Genomic DNA, 20,848 nt, shown 5'->3' with positions numbered 1-20,848 from the left:
AGAAGAAACAATTCTCTTACTTAAAAGTATTACAGGAAACAAAAAAAGTATTATAGAAAGGCTTGCTTCCTGAAGGTTAATTAGTAGATTAGCTTTGTGGAAATAAAATATTGTTTTCTCTTGGTCACAGATGGTCCTGGTCAAATCATTTGGTCTTACTGGGGCTCTTTGACTTCTGATCTTAAAAATTATGGTGGTGTTATGTGGAAACTAATTTGACAATAAACTATTTGTAAAAAAAAAAAAATTATGGTGTTAAACAAAATCTTAAATAATCCTATATAATTAGTGATGATCATCATGGTATATAATACATTCACATGAAATATATTATCATGTCATAAGATAATATGCTATGTGTACCTTAGTCCTTCTCTAGAAAGACTATTCTTTTAAATTTTATTTTTGTTTTACAATGGAAATAATCTAATTATTGAGAATAGACATGAATAGCTTTTTAAAACCTTTATAGTTCTGGTATTCACATAAAGAGAGTGTTGAGATTATAAAGCTGGGTTAATTTCTATATTAGAGGTACATGTTTGGTGAATTTCGGGAGAATTTGAGGTGTCACAATTTGGAACTTTGGTTAAAATCTTACAGTATTCTTGGGGCTAAGTCCACAAAATCCTGGAGCAAGTGATACCCACTTTTCTCACATTCTCTCAACAATGTGAATGTGTGAAGGACTCATTTTCACTTCCACATTACACACCACCCTTGCACCTGGCACACTCACTAGATAGCGTTTTCATTAAGATGTGGTTTCCGCCTGTGAGATAATCTCATTTTATTTTGGCATTGTAAAATAAAAACAAAAGAAATAAATAAAATAAAGATTAAATTAAACTTTTATTGACGCCAAAATAAAACTCACAGCTACTATTTTTCTTGATGTGTTTTGTATGTTATTTATCTCAATGTTATTAAAATATTTCTAAGTAATATTTCATCAGTCTATGAAAAGCAGGGCAGGAAGTAATTTTGCTTTCATTCTCTTATTTGCTTATAAGATAGTTCATCAAATGGCCACAATTTAAGTTGAGCTCAAATGTAATCTTTAAAGTTGCTTAATATTTACAAAGATACACAAGGGATGACCCTTTAACTGAATATAAATAAAGCTAATCAAAGGTGTAAGCCTTGACTTGTATTTGATCTACACAGGAGGAAACACCCTGAACCTTCTGCAAGCTGCCCTTTATAATTGTTCTCTGGAGGAGTCCTTATCTCTGGGGTTCAAACAAGGGAAATGCAGAAAAGGATGTTTGTCTGACCTATTTAATTTCCACAAGTGAAATGACCTGTTTGAAAGCTCTCAGGGTACCATCCTGTAATCTGTTCACTCTATCTCCTTCTTCCTATTTTTCACTTTCAAAACAAATTCCAGCTGAAGCAACATGGAGTTTAAAAGAAATCCAGATATTTGGATTTTACCTAAAATTTTTTTATTGTAATAAGAAGGGAATACTCTCAGTTTGTTAGTGTGGAGGGACAGGGGGTTTCAATGCCATTTATTTAACAATGTCTTAATTATTCAAATGTTTACCTTAGGTGATTTGTAAAGGGGACTCAACAGTAAGTGATGGTGACCATGCATAAAATGTAAAGATGCTCAAATCAAGAGCTTAAAAAATATTTCTTGCAGTCTCTAGAGGCAGAAGGAGACTAGTGGTTGTCTGGACCTAGGCATGGGAATGGGGAGTAAATAAAGGTTGTGAAAGAGATCTTTTTGGGGTGATGAGAATGTTTTAAAAATGGATCGTGTCAGTGATCATACAACTGTGTAAGTTTTTACTAAGAATCATATACTTAAAGCAGGTAAGTTTTATGGTATATAAATTCATATCAACAAAGCTGTTAGAAAACTAGCATTCAGGCAGCAGCTGCATGAGCCTAGCCCTGTGCCAGACATGATGGGGCACGACAGGATGTGAGCCTCATTGTAGAAAATGGCGCAAGAAGAGTCAGGTAGGAAGGGACTATCGAAGATGGACCCGAACAAAAGGCTCCATGGAAGAGGATCAGACCTTTCAAAGATGGATTATTGAGTGAGGAGGAAGATGGCAGAATGAGCAGTAAGATTAAAGGGAGGGAGGCATGAACTTGGTGTTGAGAGGTCACAAGGATGCTGTCGAGGATGGAACCATGTTGCAGAGATCATGGCAGAGGAATTGAGATTTAAGGAGGCAGGTGTCTTGAGATTGTAACTTTATGGGTTTCAAATGGCAACAACAGATATCATAGTAAAATTCTCTCCCGGAATCTATGACTCAGATTTATGTGACAGCTAGTTGAATAGAGAGTGTAACTCCTAACTTTACAGTCCAAACAGTCAGGCATACTCTCACATCACAGAAGGAGATTTAAAGCACTTATTTTTTTCCTATAAATATGTAAATCTACAGTAAAGTAACAAAAAAGGGCAATCAACTGGTCATTAGTTGCTAATTACGCTGGGTGATATATTAGCCATTTTTCGCTCTTGCAACTCCCTAACCTTATTCCATCTTTCTGTCCAAGGAAGAAACTGGTTCTGTCATGTGATTTCCTCCCCGCCCATTTAGCAAACTATCTTATATGCATTAGGCAGGAATCATGGGGCTTTTCAATGACAGAACTTTCCTGGTTCTATGTGAGAATTTCTGGTAGCCAGTTTTGAATTCTTAGCTCTCTTTTATCTTAAGTCAGTTCCCTAGGAAATAAATTCCAGTATGGAGATATCTGTGCAGCAGGATTCTGGGAGTGCTCTGATTTATGAGGGAGTGAAGTCACCTGGATTGGGAAGAGAGCTAATGATGACCAGTGATGAAATTGCAGCAGAAGCCTTAGCAGAGTCCACAGGGAATGGCCCTACAGAGTTGATGCCAAACACTCTACCCTCATCTCAGCCAATCAATATTGGATGTAGGCAGTCCCAAGGAGGAAGCATGCCTGTGAACAAAAAGCTTTGTCCCAAAGCAATTCCAGAGGAGGAGCTCAGTTGTGAAGTATGAGGAGTGAACACTCTGGGCAACTGGAGGAATGGGTGCCTGGGTCCTGAAGGCAAGATCTCAGCGGTTTGCTACAGCATCCACTACACCTTCCAAGGTATTTAAGAATTAAAATGGACATAATTCACTTGGTTTCTTTAAGGACTTCTGCAAGCTTTCAATCATTTCATTTTTTAAAAAATAAAGTCTTCCAGACATCCTGGAAGACAAATGATTTCATAGGAAGCCAACATTTAAAAAAAAAAAAAAACAACAACAAGGATGCTTTCACAGCGTCAATGTCTTCCAGTCAAAGGCCACCAGAAATACACCTGCAATTGAACAAGTTGGGTTTATTTCTTACTAAAGTGAAGAAGGATGCACACCATGGAGATCTAGGGGTGTCTCAGTAAGAAGGTGCTTGAAAGAACTTATTCTGTAAGTTCGGGCTTTCCTCGAGTGATTTGGGGAAGGACCTAAAGAAGCAGAGTTTCCTTCTAGATTTTATGCTATTACAATGGGGGAAAATTTGTGATTGGTTATCTCAATAAAGCTGACCTATAGAGATAGAAGAGACTAGAACAAGGATATGGTTACAATTGGTAAAGAAATAGCCAAGAGAGGAGTGTTTATGGTATTCTGAGGGTGTCACAGTGACGTCATTTTTTTGTCTGGGCTTATACAAAATTATGAAGTGGTCATACTGGGTGTCATGTTATAGTGTCAGTGTAACCTTGCCTGAGTTGATACTCTGTGAGGTTGTTTATGTCCGACAAGAGAATAACATGGCCCAGCTGTGAGTGCCGGACCGTCTTCTGGGTTGTTGGGGTCTGCTCTTTGCTTTTCTCAGAAACTTTCACACAGTTTTTTGGCTGTTCCCAAAAGCTTTTACCTTTTTGGCTTCTTGCAGAGATATCTTTTCATCTTAGCGAGCACTTGGTTCTAAGTACCAGAAACTCAAAGTTCTTGAGGCAAAGAGGGAAAACGTTTGTGGTCTATGATCAACTGGGAAAAGGGCAGGAATATAACTAGCTATCGAAGAGAACTAGACCCAGGGGTTCAAATGCCATCACACCTCATATCTGCTCTCTTTCTGTGTTAGTTCGTGTCCTTGGTTTGCACTGCTAGAAGTTGGGGTAACCAGGATCTCATAGGCTTCCATTTCACATCCACATTCCCAGTGTTTAAAACCTCAGGGAAGGCCTCTGATTGGCCTGACTTGGGGTTTATGTCCATGCTTGTGGCCATGACGGTGGGGTCCTGTGGTCAGCAGCCCCCACCAGAACCGTGTGGATAGAACCATGTGCTATCTCCCAAAGAGGGGAGCTGGACAAGCCAAGCAGTTCATGCCCGCCATATGAGACTTGTGGAACTGGCCCACTGAACGAACTGGACTCAGTAAGGTGCAAAAGGGGAACCGTGTTATTCTATCTCCCTCTCAAAGCTCTTTTTAAGAAAATTTTGCCATTTGCATGAAATGCAAGGTAATACAAGCTTAGGCTTGTCATAGAGCTTTTCAGACACTCTTAGATAGTACAAAGGGTTGTCCCACCTCATCATCACCATTTGTGATGGCTCGGTAGTGATAACCAAATCCCAAGGTCTCGCCCAATCAGAGTTCTCTACTTCCCCTGCTGGGATCTGCTTCCATCCGCCGGAGGACCCCACTTAAGAGGGTGATGGTGTTGGCTTCTTGTCTCTCCTCACTCCACCTGCTCTTCCAAGGCTGCCTGGACACCTCTAGAATCTCAGGAGTTCAGAACACCGTTGAAAGAAGAAACATCAAGGACAGAGATGTCACAGGTATGAGGTATGATCTGGCCTCTGGGCTTTGGCAGCATAATGCTTGGTTGCTGGCTCTTCTCTTTTTTTTTTTTTTTTTAAAAAAGGGTTGCTTTTGTCTCTTCAGAGACCCAGAATCTTCCCTTGCAACCCAACTCACATGCGAGGCATGGCTGTGGTCAGCCTCCCCCAACACAAATTCTTCTGGTGACTCCCTGGCATCTAGTAAAATGAATTCAAAGCTTTCCAGCACTCTGTCTACGCAGTCTTTCACACTTGCCTCCACTGTTGCTGTTTACATCTAAGGTATTGATTGGTGTTCCTCACTAGCCTTACAAGATAATATCCCATAAAAGGGCCCCTGCCAAAAAGATGTAGGCAGCACTATATATGCTATGTCCTCCTTTCAGAGATATGCAGTGCATCTCAGGATATTTCAAAGCTAAGATGTCCTGCTTAAAAGGAAGGTATTTAGCTTTTTATTATTGAGGAATTCCATAAGCCAATTTGATTACAGAATGCTCCTTATCATTTAATTTGTTAACATCCTGCTGAATGCATGTTCTGCATAACACATGTTTGCAAATCTAACAGTAAAAGTTAGACTGAAGTTGTGGCAGGGGACATAGAAAGGAAAAAGACACATTTGATTTTATGGAAATATATTTTTACCGTCCAGAAATTTTGTTATGTTTCTGAGAGAGTCAGAAAACAAAAGAGAATCAGGATGCTCCACACTTCCCGCTAAGCATCTCCAGTTCTGCAATACCTGTTGCAAAACATGCCGGTGCTCCTTTAACAATGGTCCAGGGAGTTGCAGGTCCCCACTTAAAACCTTGGTTTACATTCTGTGTGTGTGTGTGTGTGTGTGTGTGTGTGTGTGTGTGGCATTGCTCATTCTTGCTTCACCACCAACACACAGTAAATAGTCACAAAATATTTATGGATGGAATGATTAAAGAATTAAGTGAATGAAATACGCCCTGAAGTCTAGCCACCCAGAACTGCCTGCAGTTGCACCCACATGCCTGGCCCTTTCACATTTCCATCTGCCTGTGCGTGGGGGTGTACTTTCACTGCTGTCCTACAGCCTTTTCTTGGCTAAAGCATGCAGTTCAAGGATTAGATCAGGAATCTGCTTCTCCTATAAGGAGACCTAACCCTTGGCCTAACCTGACCTAATCTTGACACTTAGAGCCTTCCTAAACATACCTCCTTCTTAGGATAAGTTAGCTGGCTTTTACTCTGTGCCGGGTACTCTTGAATAGGAAAAGCCTGATTTCTTAAATAGTGTGAGGGCAGAGGATGTAACCTTAAGACTCACTGTTGCTGGGACAAGAATCTGTACAAATCCTGGATAGAAAGGACTTGGCCTCAGCCATGTGACTTTGGAGGGCGCTCTTGGGTCAGAGCCTTTTCTCTGCTCTACTTGTTTGCTGAAGATCATAAGCCCTTCAGTGCAAGGGGATTTAAAGAGCTGTTCTTGCGCTCACATTGTTTTTGTTGAAAGCAGTCTGGACTGGGATAAATGCTGGGTCAAGTGAGATCGTCCTTCCTCAGAGAAACCCTGTTACCTAAGCAGTGGTAAGAAACAGAGGGTCCCTCTAGACTTCTCTGATAACAGTCCAACTTCCCAACTTGGCCACTTGATGATTGTGCAGACTTCTGATGTAACCTCTCTCCTGTGGCACATCTGGTACTTTCTGGCCTTAACGTGTGTGTGCTCCCAATACCAAACCAAGCTCAGGAGAGAGTGGAATAAGCAGAACTGCCCCCCCCTTCCCACCCCTACCCCCACACTCATTAGGGAGCACCTGGTGATTTCTGAACACAAAGACTGTTAAGGGGGAGAAAGTGCTTAAGGGATGGTGTAGGGGTGTGGTTTAGGGGTTTAGGAAACTGGAGTCCCTGTTAATCTTGGCACAGTATGTTTTGAACATTGTACCTTTGAACAAATTCCAGGGGGTGCCATTGGGACCATCTCCAACTTTAAGGACAGACTTACCAGGTACATAATATGTCCTCCATCATCCTTCTATCTCTCTTATTTCTTTTATGATCTACCTTTGTTCCTCTTTCTTTCTTCCCTGTTCTCCTTGAGTTATATCCAGTGTGGAGGCATGCTTAGCAGAAAACACAAATAATATTAATTTTAAAAAACCTCTTAGAAAGATGTTGTACTCTTTTTTTTTTTTTTAAATGTTTTTTATTTATTTCTAGGAGAGAGAGAGCGTGAGCAGGGGAGGGTCAGAGAGAGAGGGAGTCACAGACTGAAACAGGCTCCAGGCTCTGAGCTAGCAGTCAGCACAGAGCCCGACGCGGGGCTCGAACCCACGAACCGCGAGATCATGACCCGAGCGAAAGTCGGACGCTTAACCAACTACGCCACCCGGGCGCCCCAAAGATGTTGTATTCTTGACTGATCCTTTTATGACCATACTCTACTGCAGAGTGGCTAAGCTGCTTGGGCAGTCTTAGTCTTGAGCTCGTAAACACCAGAAGACGTTCTTCTGGTCAGAAATGTAGGGGAAACGGTCATTGGGCCTCGGTGGGCAAAAGGCTTTATTCCAATCCCAGGTATCACTTCTTGACTTGGCTGCCCTTGGAGAAAATTATACTTGTGGATGCTACCGAACAGCACTGAAATACAAGGGAATCCCGTACCTATCTAAGATGTGGTTGAGTGAAATATCTCACATATACTTTGCAGATTTAAAAATACATGTATATCTCTTAGCGCATTTTAAAATCAAGTTATTAGGAAATTGTGTGTTGGGGGGGGCTGTTTTGTTTTGTTGTTTTTGTTTTGTTTTGTTGCTATTGAGTTATAGGAGTTCCTTATGTATTTTGAAAATTAACCCCCAAAAGTTTCTTGAACCCCATTTTGTTGTGCGGGGGTAATGGTAGTGTTCCTGCATCATCAAGCAACTCTCCAACACCAGCTAGGTGTCTGACAATTTAACTCAGTTCTGACACTGTCGAGGAGATAGCGTCAGATCCCACAGTTTCAGGGCTCAGTCCTGCAAGACCGTTTCCCCACCCCTCTTCTTCAGATGCCAGTTACAAGTCTGCAGTGTGACTGGTGCTTCTGACAGATGAGCTATAGATCAGAGGTTCCAAAGAAACCCTTCTTGGGTTTGACCCCTTGCTGAGTACTAAGGGATGTACTGTGACTATGAAATATGATAACCCTTATTTACCCTTTGCTGACGATTAGTTGGGGGGTGGACTTTTAACCCAGTTTTAGCCAATGTGACTCAATTGACCAGCTTGAGAAGCTTCTGGAAAGTATTTTGCTCCTTAATGAGAGGGAGAGTGAAAGAGTAACCTGTACCTTATTATTATTATTATTATTTTGGCTGGAATGTAGTTATTTGAGGGAAAGATGGTTGGCTCTGAAGGTGCCATCTTGGGACCACCAGGAAACAAGTGAACAAAAAAGAAAAAAAGAGATCTGGCATCTCTGATGACATTGGTTATTTATGGCATCATTCTCAGAACCAACTTACTGCTCTGGGAGTGCTTGAGCCCCTGTTGGTGAGGGCTTTCTCTGTTACTTGCAGCTGAGAGGAACTGAAGAGCTCATTGGTCTGTTCTCTGCTCTTTCCACTATGCTCTATGTGCTACCCTACCCAACAGATTTAGTCATGGTCTTAATAACCTCTGTAATCGAAAGCTGCTTTTTGATCAGTTTAAAGTTGTTTTTGTTCTATTTTTCCTGTGCTAGAATCCAGAACACTTAATCAAATACGAAGACAATTTTCTGTTTAGTTTTCTTTGATTGTGTTTGTCACTAAAAACAAAGAATACACACTTACTGAAAATATTCGAATAGTACAAAAGTGAATAAACTTGGAAGTAAATGTAGCTATAACTTTCTTCCAGATTTTCCTCAGGTTATTCATTGTAACCAGAGATTATATGAGAAAAACTAATGTCATAAACAAAATCACATGTAATAAAATCATGTATAATAAAAATTAACATCTTGGGGGGCGGGGCTGAGTGGCTTAGTCAGTTAAGCATCTGACTTGGGCCCAAGTCATCATCTCATGGCTTGTGAGTTCAAGCCCCGCTTTGGCCTCTGCACTGACACTGACAGCTCAGAGCCTGGATCCTGCTTCAGATTCTGTGTCTTCTTCTCCCTCTGCCCCTCCCCCCACTCGTGCTCTGTCTCTCAAAAATAAATAAATGTTAAAAAATAACAAATTAACATCTACTGAGAGCTTACCCTGTGTGAGGCTCTGTTTCAGTTACCAAGCATGTGTGAATTAATATAACGCTCAGAAAGTGCCATTATTTCAGATAGGAACCATTTCATCCCTGGATTAGAGCTGAGGAAACTAAGGACAGAAAGAAGCCTGGGTGTTGATGGATGGCAGAGACAATCCGAACCTAGAGAGTCCCATTCCAGAGTCTACTGGACAGTACTGTCTCCATTGTGGTGCTTTGTAAATATTTGTTGAACCAACAAATGTCTTTCACTATTAAGGAGCTTTCAATAATTTTATTATCAAATCTGATTGTATTTTTTTCTTTATAGGTTCTGGCCTTGGTGCTATGCTAAAGGAAGCAGTTTAAATTCTTTTTAAAAATTTTTTTAAAATGTTTATTTATTTATTTAGAGAGAGAGAGCGGGGCGGAGAGAGAATCTCTGTGCTGACAGCACAGAGCCCAGTGCGGGGCTCAAACTCATGAACCATGAAATCATGACCTGAGCCAAAATCAAGAGCTTAAGCAACTGAGCCACTCAGTCACCCCATGGCAGTTTAAATTCTTAAACAGATTAATTACTCAGGTTATTTGTTTTAACTTGCAGGTTTCCAAAACATAACATTTCTTCATAGCAACATGGTCATAACTTTCTAATGTTTTTTCAGTGATGCAGCCAGGCATCATTATACACATCAGAAAACCAATGCATCTAATTCTTAATTAGCCAACATAATCAGAAGAGTTTTAGCACATAGAGCACTGCTTTGACATAAAGTCTACCTAAAAATCACCACTGCCACGGTTAGAAGCAATAATTTACTGCATTTACTTTCATTACTACGCCTGAACTAGATCCGTGGGGTACATTACCTGGGGCTCATGTTATGAGAGTTGTAATTAACAGAGAGGCCTGGAAGCATCTAACATCTGTCTGAAAGACTGTTGATGGATGAACAATGGGTGTAAATGACCTAGCATCTTCCTAAGAATTGTTTACCGTGTTTGCAATTATAGGCCATTTTCAAAAGACCTTCAAACAAAAGGATCAATCATTCATTCATTGTGCCTTCCTCATGAGGCTGGGTGGCCAGAATATTTTATCCACTGCTTTAACTGACAGTGTCACTTCCTCCCCCATTCTTTCTAGATTCCTGTCATTCTCCTTGTAGATTTGAGACAGTCATGATTTGCATTTGTAATCAGCTTTATAGAACAAACACCCCACTGAAGATGTTCATAAACATACCAGAAAGATACTATGATGGTGAAGTATCATGAAGTACCCCAATAATTAATTCATACTCAAAAAACGTTTTAGATTCTTAGGGCTGCCATAACAAAGTGCCACAAACTGGGTGGCTTAAACAACAGAAATTTATTCTGTCATTGTTCTGGAAACTAGAAGTTGATATTAGATGCTGGCAGGGCTCTCTGAGACCTGTAGGGAAGAATCTTCCTCACCTCTTCCTAGCTTCTGGTGGTGGCTCTCAATCCTTGACATTCTTTGGCTCGTGGCTACATCACCCCAGTCTCTGCCTCTGTCCTCACATGATGTGCTCCCTATGTGTTTGTATTCCAATTTCTCTCTTAAGAGTATGGCAGCCATATTGAATTGGGGTCCTTCCTAATGACCTGGTCTTAACTTGACTACATCTGTAAAGGCCCTCTTTCCAAATAAGGCCACTTTCACACAAACTGAGGGTTAGGACTTTTTTTGGACTTGATCCAACCAAGACAGGAGGCATGTAAATACACCTGAGAGGCAGAATACTTTCAGCCGGTTCTGGATGGGTACGAGCTTTTCTATAGACTTATTAACAGTATCTATATACTTAAAGAAAAACATGTGCATGGAAAGGAAGTGGTTAGTAATGGAAGCACAGAAAAATCTAAAGTTAGAGAGCTGAGACAGGTGGGTGAATGTCCTAGTGTTTATATAAGGTTGTTTTTCTAAGAGGGAGAAAAGTGTTGGCTCTAACAGTTACTGTCCCCTGTGCATAAAATATTTTTATATATGCCATATATATGAATTACTACCTTCTCTTTGGTTCTATGTCCACCTAACAATCTTTCAACTTAATTTGGCCTTAACAGGAATTCTTCTCGTAGAGAAAGAGCAGAGGACAAATCTACAGTTGTGTAATTATGTGTTATCACATTTGAACTCAGGCTTCTGCACCAGTATTTTTTGAGTCAGGTTAGTGGGGCTCCATCCTATGCAGCTGGTCAGCTGTGAAGGTCCTGGGCTGATCAGATTTCCGAGTCTGAAGAATCAGGAACTCTGAGATGTGGCAGCAGACAAATACTGCTCCCCAGGAACTGGGTGGCTTGAATCAGACTTCACTCAGCAGTGGCTCTCCTTTGCTGCCTTCCCTTCAAGTTACAGTCCATATGTTCAGCCTCAATAAGATGATTAACAGCTTAAACACTGCAAGTGCATGCTCTAGAAATAATCTCTACTTGCATTCAAGATTTAATTGTTCTATGAACCAGAATCAAGATCCTTATGAAATAAACACAAAATCTTTTTCTTTATCTCCTAAAATGTTTTTTATGTTTATTCATTTATTTTGAGAGAGAGAGAGAATCCCAAGTGCAATCCCAGTGCAGAGCCCAACATGGGGCTCAAACTCATGAACTGTGAGATCATACCCTGAGCTGAAACCAAGAGTTGGACGATTGGCCGACTGAGCCACCCAGGCGCCCCAACAAACCGAAAATCTTTAGGAAACAGATCTATGATCTTGAATGAGAGCTGAACGAAAAGAGAAACTGTTGAATGTTCTGATGGACCTCACGTACCTCTGAGGCCATCTGATGAGTTGCTACAAAAGAACAACAATGAGAATAGTAGAGATGTTGATGGTCCCCAGCCATGATGCCTCTGGGGTCCTTGCATGATGACACAGCACGTGCAGCTTGCTTGGCTGGACCCTGAGACCTCTGCCTCTGGTTTCCACTAGACGTGTCTGCCACTTTTCTGTCTTTCCTTCATTCTTCACCATGTGCTGGCGCTTTACATGCTGACGACTGCATGCTCTTCCCCCTCCCAACATTCAAGGCCCTTTATAATCTGACCCTTATCTGCCTTGTCTCTTACTTCTCTTAAGCACTTATGTGTTCTTCTTTCCTCGAGCTAATGTGGACTATGTGCCTGCCTTGTTTTCTGGGACACTCACCTTATACTTAACATGTAATATGAAGCTGATTACTCTACACTGTGGGCAGAGAACATCTCTCTTTTTTTTCTTTTACATCTCCATGCCTAACACAATCTTGAGTTAGGAAGGTGCACAGTATATGTTTGTCCATGGTAGGTGGATTCAGAAAAGGGCTCAGGACAAGATGTGAATATCGTAAGTAGAAGTCTGGCCGGCTGTCTTCACGACAACAAAAAGCTTGCATTACTATAGAAATGTTCCATGGTTCAGAATCCAGTTTTTTTTTAACTTGCAAAAGACTAATGTATAAAGTCATGAATATCAGTTAACTTACTCACTACCAGACTTATTCATCTCTTTTCTTCACCTGTAATCAGAAAATATACCTCCTGACATCAAAACAGAAACTCTTCACTAAACATTAATGGATAAACCATCAATATCTTTTTTTTAAATCTCCCTCAAAATCGACCCCACACTCCTGCTGATATTCACACTTATAATTGTCATTCACACGTATTTCTTCAGATTTAGTAAAATGCAATGTATTCCACTTAATAAGAAGTGTATCCAAGCAGTCTGATCATAGTTTGAGTGCTCCAACATTTTAGTTCTAAAATCTTTCGGCGCACTCCAATAGATGTTTTGAACACACACATTGTATATGGATTTTATGATCAGGGCCCAGTCTCTTCTCCAAGTTCTCTTGCTCCCCTATGTCATCTTCAATGACACACTTTGACCATGGCTCTGAGGCAGGGGGCATTGGTTGGCACTGCTGTTTCAAGTCCACTCCCCTGAATCCCCCTTTATACTTTCTGGTCCCTCAGATCAGAGAACTGGCCGGCTCCTTGACCCTGGCACATTTGGTCTCATCAGGCTAGACAAGCCCAAGATCTTTTGGAACCAGGATGATGGAGAAATTGCGATGTTCCTTTAAGGCGCGAATCAAGGAGGGGAGCCAGTGTGTCTATTGTGGCCACAGCCCCAAGCCACCGCAGTCTGGGGCCCAATTAGCAATGAGCTAAGCAGGGTTTTTGTTTAGCTTAGCAACCGCCAGCGCGGTCTCGGGGGCCCGTGGGGGTGTATCTGGCGGGCGGAGGCGCACCTCACCTACAAGCCTGCGGTGGCGCTGGCGGCGCTCGGCCTCCGTGCGCTCCGGGACCTTTGGCCTCCGGGGTCTTGGGGTACTCGCAGAGAAGGGACTGCTCCCCGCTGACGGTGGCCTCGGCACTCTGCGGGCGGACCAGGCTGTCGGGGACGGTCAGTCTAAAGCGGTGCGGAGCTGAGCGCCGGGAGGGACTTCTCGTGGACAGAGTGCCAAGGGCCCGCGGGACGCGGCGGCGTGCGGGGACCCCAGGACCCCCGCCTCCGCCCAGGGCAGCCGGGGCCGGGCCCCTGAGCGCGGCAGTGGATGGAGCCCAGCAGTCCCGATTCCTGCGCTCTGGAGGTTCAGGCAGCTGCGGGGACCGCCTTTCCGAGACTGGGACATGAAGGTCGCTGTGTTGGACCTGGGGTCGCTCTTTGCCAAAATCTTCAAGACCTCGACGGCGCCCCCGGCGGTCCCCTCTCCGGTGGCCTCCTCCAGCCCATCAGGAGGCGCTGCCAGCGCAGGGCGCACGGGCTCCAGCGCTGGCGCCTCGCTCAGCACGGCCGCGACCCTGAACCTCTTCCCCGCCCTGGCCCCCGGCTCCCCGTCCGCCGCGCGAGGGGCACCGCTCGCCGCCTCCCACCCCCGGGTCTCGGTGGCGAGCCGAGCGGCAGCGGCAGCAGGGACCCCCCTCTCGCTGCCCAGTAGCCCCGGAGCAGCCAGAGTGCAGCCCCCGCTCCCCGCCCCCGCCAGCAGCGTGTGCAGCGCGGCGGGCTCCCCCGCGCACCTGGTGACCTGGGGTCGGGCGCCCATGGGCCCCGGCGGGGTCTGCGCTGCGCGGCCGTCCCTCGGGGGCGCCGGCGGGGGCAGCGGTCTAGCCGCGAGCCCACGGGGCACCCGCCAGTCTGGCCCCGGAGAGCGAGAGCCCGGCGCTTGGATGCCCCCCGGGGCTGGCCCCAGGACCCTGTTCTTCACCCTGCCGGACATCGGCGAGGAGTGGGCCTCGGACAGCGACTCGGAGGACGGCGGGGAAGCGTGAGTAGCGGCGGGGGTCCTTGTCTGTGGTGGTTAGGACGCCTTCTTCCTCTTCCACACCCACCTGGCCAGGCGCTAGTTGCCGTTTTCACTTCCAGTAACTTCCCCTGCGCAGCCTCCTTGCAACTTTTCCGGAGTCCTTATTGCTTGGCTTCCTGGTGTTTTCAAACATATGCTGTGACATGCCTTTTGCTCAGTTTCTCTGAAGGTAATCCTCTGCTGTTTACCCTCTGAGAGGGAGGGGTGACCAAGCAGGGCTTGAAGGACAGGACAGAATTTTGTTTTTCTTCTAGCTGAAGCGTTCACTTAGATCGTGTGACACTCTGGTTTCCTTAGGGACTTTGAAAGGGGGCTTCAAGTCCCTTTCTCTGGTGCAGAATATGACACATAGATGTGCAGTGTAACCCAGTACACATGTTGGCAGCGATAAGTTTAAGAAATGGCAAGACACTGCGCTTTCCTAGTGTTCAAAGATAAGTCCCAATTCTTAACCAACTGAGCCACCCATGCGCCCTGATCAGTCACAATTCTTATCCCAAGTGGGATGGGGTTTTCTTTGTGTGACATCTAGTTAATTTACATATGTATAACATCATCTGACACAAATGGAATTTGTAATACTCAGGGCACCTCTGATCATATACCCTAGAGCTTCTGAGTTATTGCCATAGCGTCCTGAAGTAGTACAGAAACAGACTGACTTCATGGGAACATTTCACCTGGGATTGGGGAACACTGCCCCCTCCCCCCACGCACACACACACACTATCCCTCCACCATCAAGAGCAGTGATGAAACATTCCTCTTGCAAAATGTGCAGTTTAGAATTAAAGAGATTTTTAATGAGCAGAACATACAGCTATTCTTAAATGGGTACAGAAATGTTCAGCTTTCTGAATCCTGCAAAAGAATAGTGAAATGGTCAAAGGCACACCACAGGGTCCCAATGACGGTAGGAGATTTCTGCCCGCACAGAGGCTTTTCCTCACCTCTTGCCCCCAGAAATAGATTGGAGAACTATTGCATTAAAACATATTCTAACCCATTCATGATTTAAATAACTGCATTTTTATAATTCTGCATGATATTCATCTCTGTGTTAAAATCAATTGTTAAATAACATTATGATGTTTCTTTTCATTTGAAACATCATATTAGAAAATGTGTTAACATATTGATTCCCACCAGAAAGAAAATCAATTGCATTTGAATTTGAATAAGTTGCTACAATACCTATGCCTTAGGAATTAGGCCTTTGTTTTGGGCTACCAGTCCTTTAACACTTACACAGTTAATGTTTTATGAGCACACAGTTCTACATGCTGACTTTAAAATCTAGTCTTAGTGCTTTTTACGAACAGGCACTGCACTCAGTGTGGCCGGTGAAAGAGCTAGCTAGTGTTGATTTCGATTCTTGAGCATCTTAGTCCCTGTTTGTATTGTTCAAAAATGTTTAATAGACACTCTGAATAACACTGTATTTGACATTATATACAGAAGTGACTCTTCTGCATTTGTATATGTATCCAGTTTTACTGAAAGTACAGACATTGCATTTTAGATACTTGCTATGAGAAATAACATGCACAGATCTGCGCATTCAAGGATCTTTTTGATGATGTGCGTCCATGCTCTGACCTCAGACAGCCCTCGAGTGCACCATGATCTTTTGTAGCTACACAAATACTCATATTCCCATCCTTTCATACCTCATTCCCTTTTTCACTTATAAAGTTTATGAAGGGACAAGAGGAAAGGAAAAAGTATTAAGGTGATTTTTCCTTCAATACGACCAACCTTTTGCAGCTTGAAGTGTATTTTTTTCCCCTCTTGGACTTCCCGGTTGGCTATTTATAACATTGAATAAACAAACATTATTCAGTGATGGATTTAAATTATGTAAGTACAAGCCTCACCTGCCAGTGTGCAGATAGCGACAACGAATTATTAGACTGCTTGCTTAATATTAAAATAGAGTATTTCATTTTCCAAAGCCCAGGGACATGGGGAGAGGGAGGTGGTTAATGCCGTAGTAGGAAGACAAAAAGGGGAGGTAGGAGAGTTTGCATGGGGACGTTCAAACAGCTGGACGTGAACCCTTGAGAAACACAAATCCAGTGGTAAGACCAGTACACTCAGATACAGAGGAAAACCTGGATTCACATTTCTATTTGAAGAAAACCCATGCATGTTACATCCTGATTCCGTACTGTTCTGTGGAAACTAAAAATAGTGAAATTAATTTGAGTGGGGAAGCGTGCAAACTTTCTTTCAATTCTGAGCCTTTTCTTTGTCACCGAGGCGCTGCATAGCAGCCCAAGTTTTGATCTCTGAACCGTGGGTTCGGTAAATGAATGGCCCACAGAAGAGGGGCCTTGCCTCCTTCATTCACAGGGCACCTTGGCTGCCTCCTCTGAACCACAGGCAGGAGGTATTGAGTTCCTGCTTCGCCTTGCCCTCTGGCACTCCCAGATACGTGATCCCACACTTTTGTCTTCACCTTGGCCTCCCCACGCATTTCATTTGCACTGTGTCCCTCATTTAGGCTGTCTTTCAGTCTCGCCCACCCTCTGCTCCACTTTTTGCACTTCTGGTGTGAACTACACAGTTATCATCTGTAAAAGGTCTTATTCAATTTGTTCTGGAACTAGAAGAATTTCTAATAGTAGGTAAGGTAGGGAGGTATATAGACGGATAATAGCTATATAGGAATGTTGATCGATTGTAAACTTCATGGGGTCAGAAAGCATTTATATCTTTTACAAGTTATAGCTGTTAGCATATAACTGTTGCATTTTTGAGTGATTGAGTTCCACCGTCAGAGTCAGGTTCGTGTGGAAATATTACAGTAACTGCCTGCAGGGCTCATTAACTTGGCTGGAAGTAAAATGAATGCAGGGACTTACCTCTCAGTTTATCCGTGTCTGAAGCAGCCCAGGGGCCGAGGGAGCTTGTGCACCCAGGAATCAGAAGTGCTGGATTCCAATCTCAAACCATTTGCTAGCTGTTTAATTCTGGGCAGTTTTATTCAGTCTTCCAAACTGGGGGTTTTTCTCCTTGATAAAATCCAGGTGATAATAATATTTGCCTCAGAGGGATGTTCCAAAAATTAATTGCAATAACATCTTAGGTGCCCAACACACAGAGACATGCTTTATAAATGTTACCCGTGATTACCATCTGCTTCTTGGCACAGAAACTGTGACTCCTAGTCACATATTACATCGTTTTTGGACTATAAACTCTGTCCTGTGCCACTTAAGACAACATGTGCAATAAACAAATATAAATTAGACAATTTTATGAAAAGGCATTTAATAAAATTTATTAAAAGAATGAATAAAAATGTTAGCTTCATCATATAACCCACTTTCATGGGTTCCTAATCTCAAGGCAATTTAAATGTCCTTTCTTAGGACATTTAGGTACACAACTATATGTCACATAATGAATTCAATTTGTTAGGAGGACAGTGCTTGTGAAAAGGCATTGGGAGAAACCCCGGGGAGCCTTGGATACCAGACTCTGTTTAGTAAACACTGGGGAAGCCACTAAATGTTTTTAGACAGAGAAGTGGCTTGAGCAGGGCTGAGCTTTAGAAAGAATAAGCTAATGCGTGGGAGAGCGTAAACCCAGAAACAGTAGAGAGGCTCTGGAAATAAACCCCATGAGAGATACGAGGGCCTGGGGTGAAGACGATAAAAATAAAGATATTGGGATGATAAATATCTTGGCAGCGCGTTGGTGCAGGACTCGATAGGACTTGGCAAGCGTTGGCAATGCGTTGGTGCAGTTAAAGGAAGCAGGAGGGAGAGACAAAGATCATTTTACGTGACTGCAAGGAGATTGCCATCAATAAAGTATGAACATTGGGTTTGTTGGGTAGATGAGGAATTCACTTTGGGAGGCATATTGGGTTGAAATCTTGGAAAAACAACTGAAGAAGGTGTCAGGCAGAGAGCTGGGCCTTCATGAGTGGAACTTGGGAGAAAGATTAAGAACTGGGAATAAAAATATGACTGCTCTCCGTATGCAGTTGATCTTGAATATGTACAGCAATTACAAATTCTATAACAAAGTGCATTACAGACTCTGGAAGATACATAGTGTTCTTTATTTTTGTGGCTGGGTATTTTAAGATCTTCTACAAGTAGAGGGGTCTCTTCTCGGTGTTAGACTAGGATTTCTCAGCATGTGCCCCGTCAGTTATCTGTCACCCATCCATGATGAGAGAAGTACAGAAAGTGGGAATAAGCATTGAGAAACTTTTATAGCAACTGAAAGAATAACTTGATGCCTGTTGACTGATAAAACATTCATATTTGTATTTTGTGCCTCTTTTTTTTCCATTTTATTTTCTGATTAATTTATTTTTATTATATTTTAACAATTATCCACAATAAACTGGAAAAAAATTTTTAATGGTATGACACTACACAATCGTTTGAGAAGCATCGAGGCAGACTTTACTTAGATACCTTTAGACCCCAAAGAGCAAAAAACCTTCAGGAAACCAAGAGAAAAAAATCAGCCAAGTGATTATACTATCTTTTTATTCTCCCTGAAATACAACGCTAAGCAACATTCAGAGTACCCTCTGATTAGAGATGAGATTCTTTAAGTTGTTCAAATGATCTAGACTTGCAGGGGTGCTCTATTCACAATATCTGCTGGAGTTGTGGCCCTGAGGATAAACCTGTGGCCAAGAGCCCACTGCTCCAAGGAAAAGGTGTCTCCTACTGCTGCTATTTGTCTTTTTGAAGTTGTAAGCCAATGGCTATGTCCATCATGATTCCCATAATTCATTCACAACCTTGATGGCAATGTGTCTCATAAAGCATACCTTGCAAACACAGATAATTTCCACACAAAAGGAACGTTGACAGGAAATTTGCAACATGCTTTCTTCTCTTGTTGCCCATCTGTTGTCTTTGGGAAGAGTCCTTTGCTTGTAAGGAAGAGATGATCATAATTTATTAATCTTTTCTGAATCCTGTAGAAAGAAAGCATCTCCCAGTGAGGGCACTGATCTTCTGCCCCATGAGACTATCTTGCCATATTTTAAATTTAATTTCCAGTTGAGGCTCCCATTCCACCAAAGTGGTAGAAACTAAAACTCAGTTACCTGGGATTTCCCCCAACTTTATCTTAAGCTTGAGGCTCTTTTTGTGGTAGCCAGGAGGGTACATGGGACCAGAATATTCCGTGGCAGGAAGGAGCCCACGGATTTTCTGATACTCTCTATCCTTGCTGGATCCACTGAAATGTCCCATAATCTCATCTTATCCTTCTTTCTAACCCAGGGCTCATGCACATAGCCACCAAGGCTCTTCAAGTTAGGGCTCTCACTCTTCTTTCTGTGGTGCTCACGGGAGCCCTGGAGTCAGCCTGTTGCTCTCAAACCAACATTCTCCATTACATGACTTCCAGGAGAACGTCGGTCTGCACCACACAGAAAAGAAAAAGAAAAGAAAAAGAAACTTTCTTTTCTCTGGAATCCTTAGCCAAGTCCTACTGAAGGGTCAGGACACAGGTCCCCTCTGACCTCTTACCACACAATCATACCTTAGGCCAGGTTCCACCTAGTACTCCAGCTCACTGGAGGTCTGTATTTTCTGCCTCTGAACCACAATTTCCTAGAGAAAACCTCTAGGAAACCCCTTGTTCCTGGATTCAGGGACCCTCCAGCTCACGGAAATGAGAAAAGACACTCCCTCCCCCACTAGGCCCATCACTGGCACCATGGGGCACATCAAGTGGAGGGCTGGCTAGATTTCAGTCTACTTCCTGGCGTTGTGCCTTCTCTAGGGTACAGTGTCCCTAATGGACTGTTTTGCTTTGTAGTGGCCACTCAAGTCCCATGTCCTCATTTCCTAAGACTCTCCCTAAGATTCTCTTCTCAGAGACAGAAAATCACGCCCACAGAATCTCCCCATTCTGGACAATCTGTTTCTCTTCTGAGGGTCGGGAAGAATCTCCCTAATGTATGTGTTTTTCCCTAAATCTTTTCCTAAGCTAAAAGTCCATGCCACTCTTGTAAGTTCAAGCTTACACACACACACACACACACACACACACACACACACACACCCCAAGGGGAAAAAGCCCCACTTCATTCTCTGTTTTCCGAAGCAATAAGCAAAAATGCTTTGGATTAGTCAGTATGAGAGGGGACAAAGGAACATGAAAACATTACTTAAAATACATTTTTTTAATGTTTATTTCTTTTTGGGAGAGAGACAGGGCGTGAGTAGGTAAGGGGCAGAGAGAGAGGGAGACACAGAATCTGAAGCAGGCTCCAGGCTCTGGGCTGTCAGCACAGAGCCCGACACAGGGCTGGTTCTCATGAACCACGAGATCACAACCTGAGCTGAAGTCAGACGCTTAACCAACTGAGCCACCCGAGTGCCTTGAAATACATTTAAAAATACTCTGTCACATATCCTTCACATATAGAGAACACTTTTTCCCTCACCAGAGCAGCATGGGTATTTGTTTAATTCAGCAATACCCTAATTCTATACCTCTTTGGATATAATTTTATAATCTACAGGCAAAATTCTTGCTTTATCACAAAAATTATCTGAATATTC

At 43.0% G+C, this 20,848-nt stretch overlaps 1 protein-coding gene across 1 annotated transcript in view; it reads left to right on the top strand.

Moving 5' to 3' along the window:
- The first annotated feature begins 13,440 nt into the window (after positions 1-13,440).
- The window catches only part of FAM149A (family with sequence similarity 149 member A), a 56,266-nt gene continuing 48,858 nt past the window's right edge, over positions 13,441-20,848 (top strand). The window contains exons 1-2 of the mRNA XM_039241226.1: positions 13,441-14,060; positions 14,106-14,255. Coding sequence (XP_039097157.1) covers positions 13,621-14,060; positions 14,106-14,255 — 590 coding nt within the window. The 5' untranslated portion in view covers positions 13,441-13,620. The remainder of the gene's footprint in view (positions 14,061-14,105; positions 14,256-20,848) is intronic.

The sequence above is a fragment of the Hyaena hyaena genome, unplaced genomic scaffold (genome assembly GCF_003009895.1).
Source record: "Hyaena hyaena isolate Hyena2069 unplaced genomic scaffold, ASM300989v1 scaffold_190, whole genome shotgun sequence".
Taxonomy (NCBI): domain Eukaryota; kingdom Metazoa; phylum Chordata; class Mammalia; order Carnivora; family Hyaenidae; genus Hyaena; species Hyaena hyaena.
The sequence above is the reverse complement of the archived record's forward strand: the minus strand, read 5'-3'. Positions and strand labels throughout refer to the sequence as shown.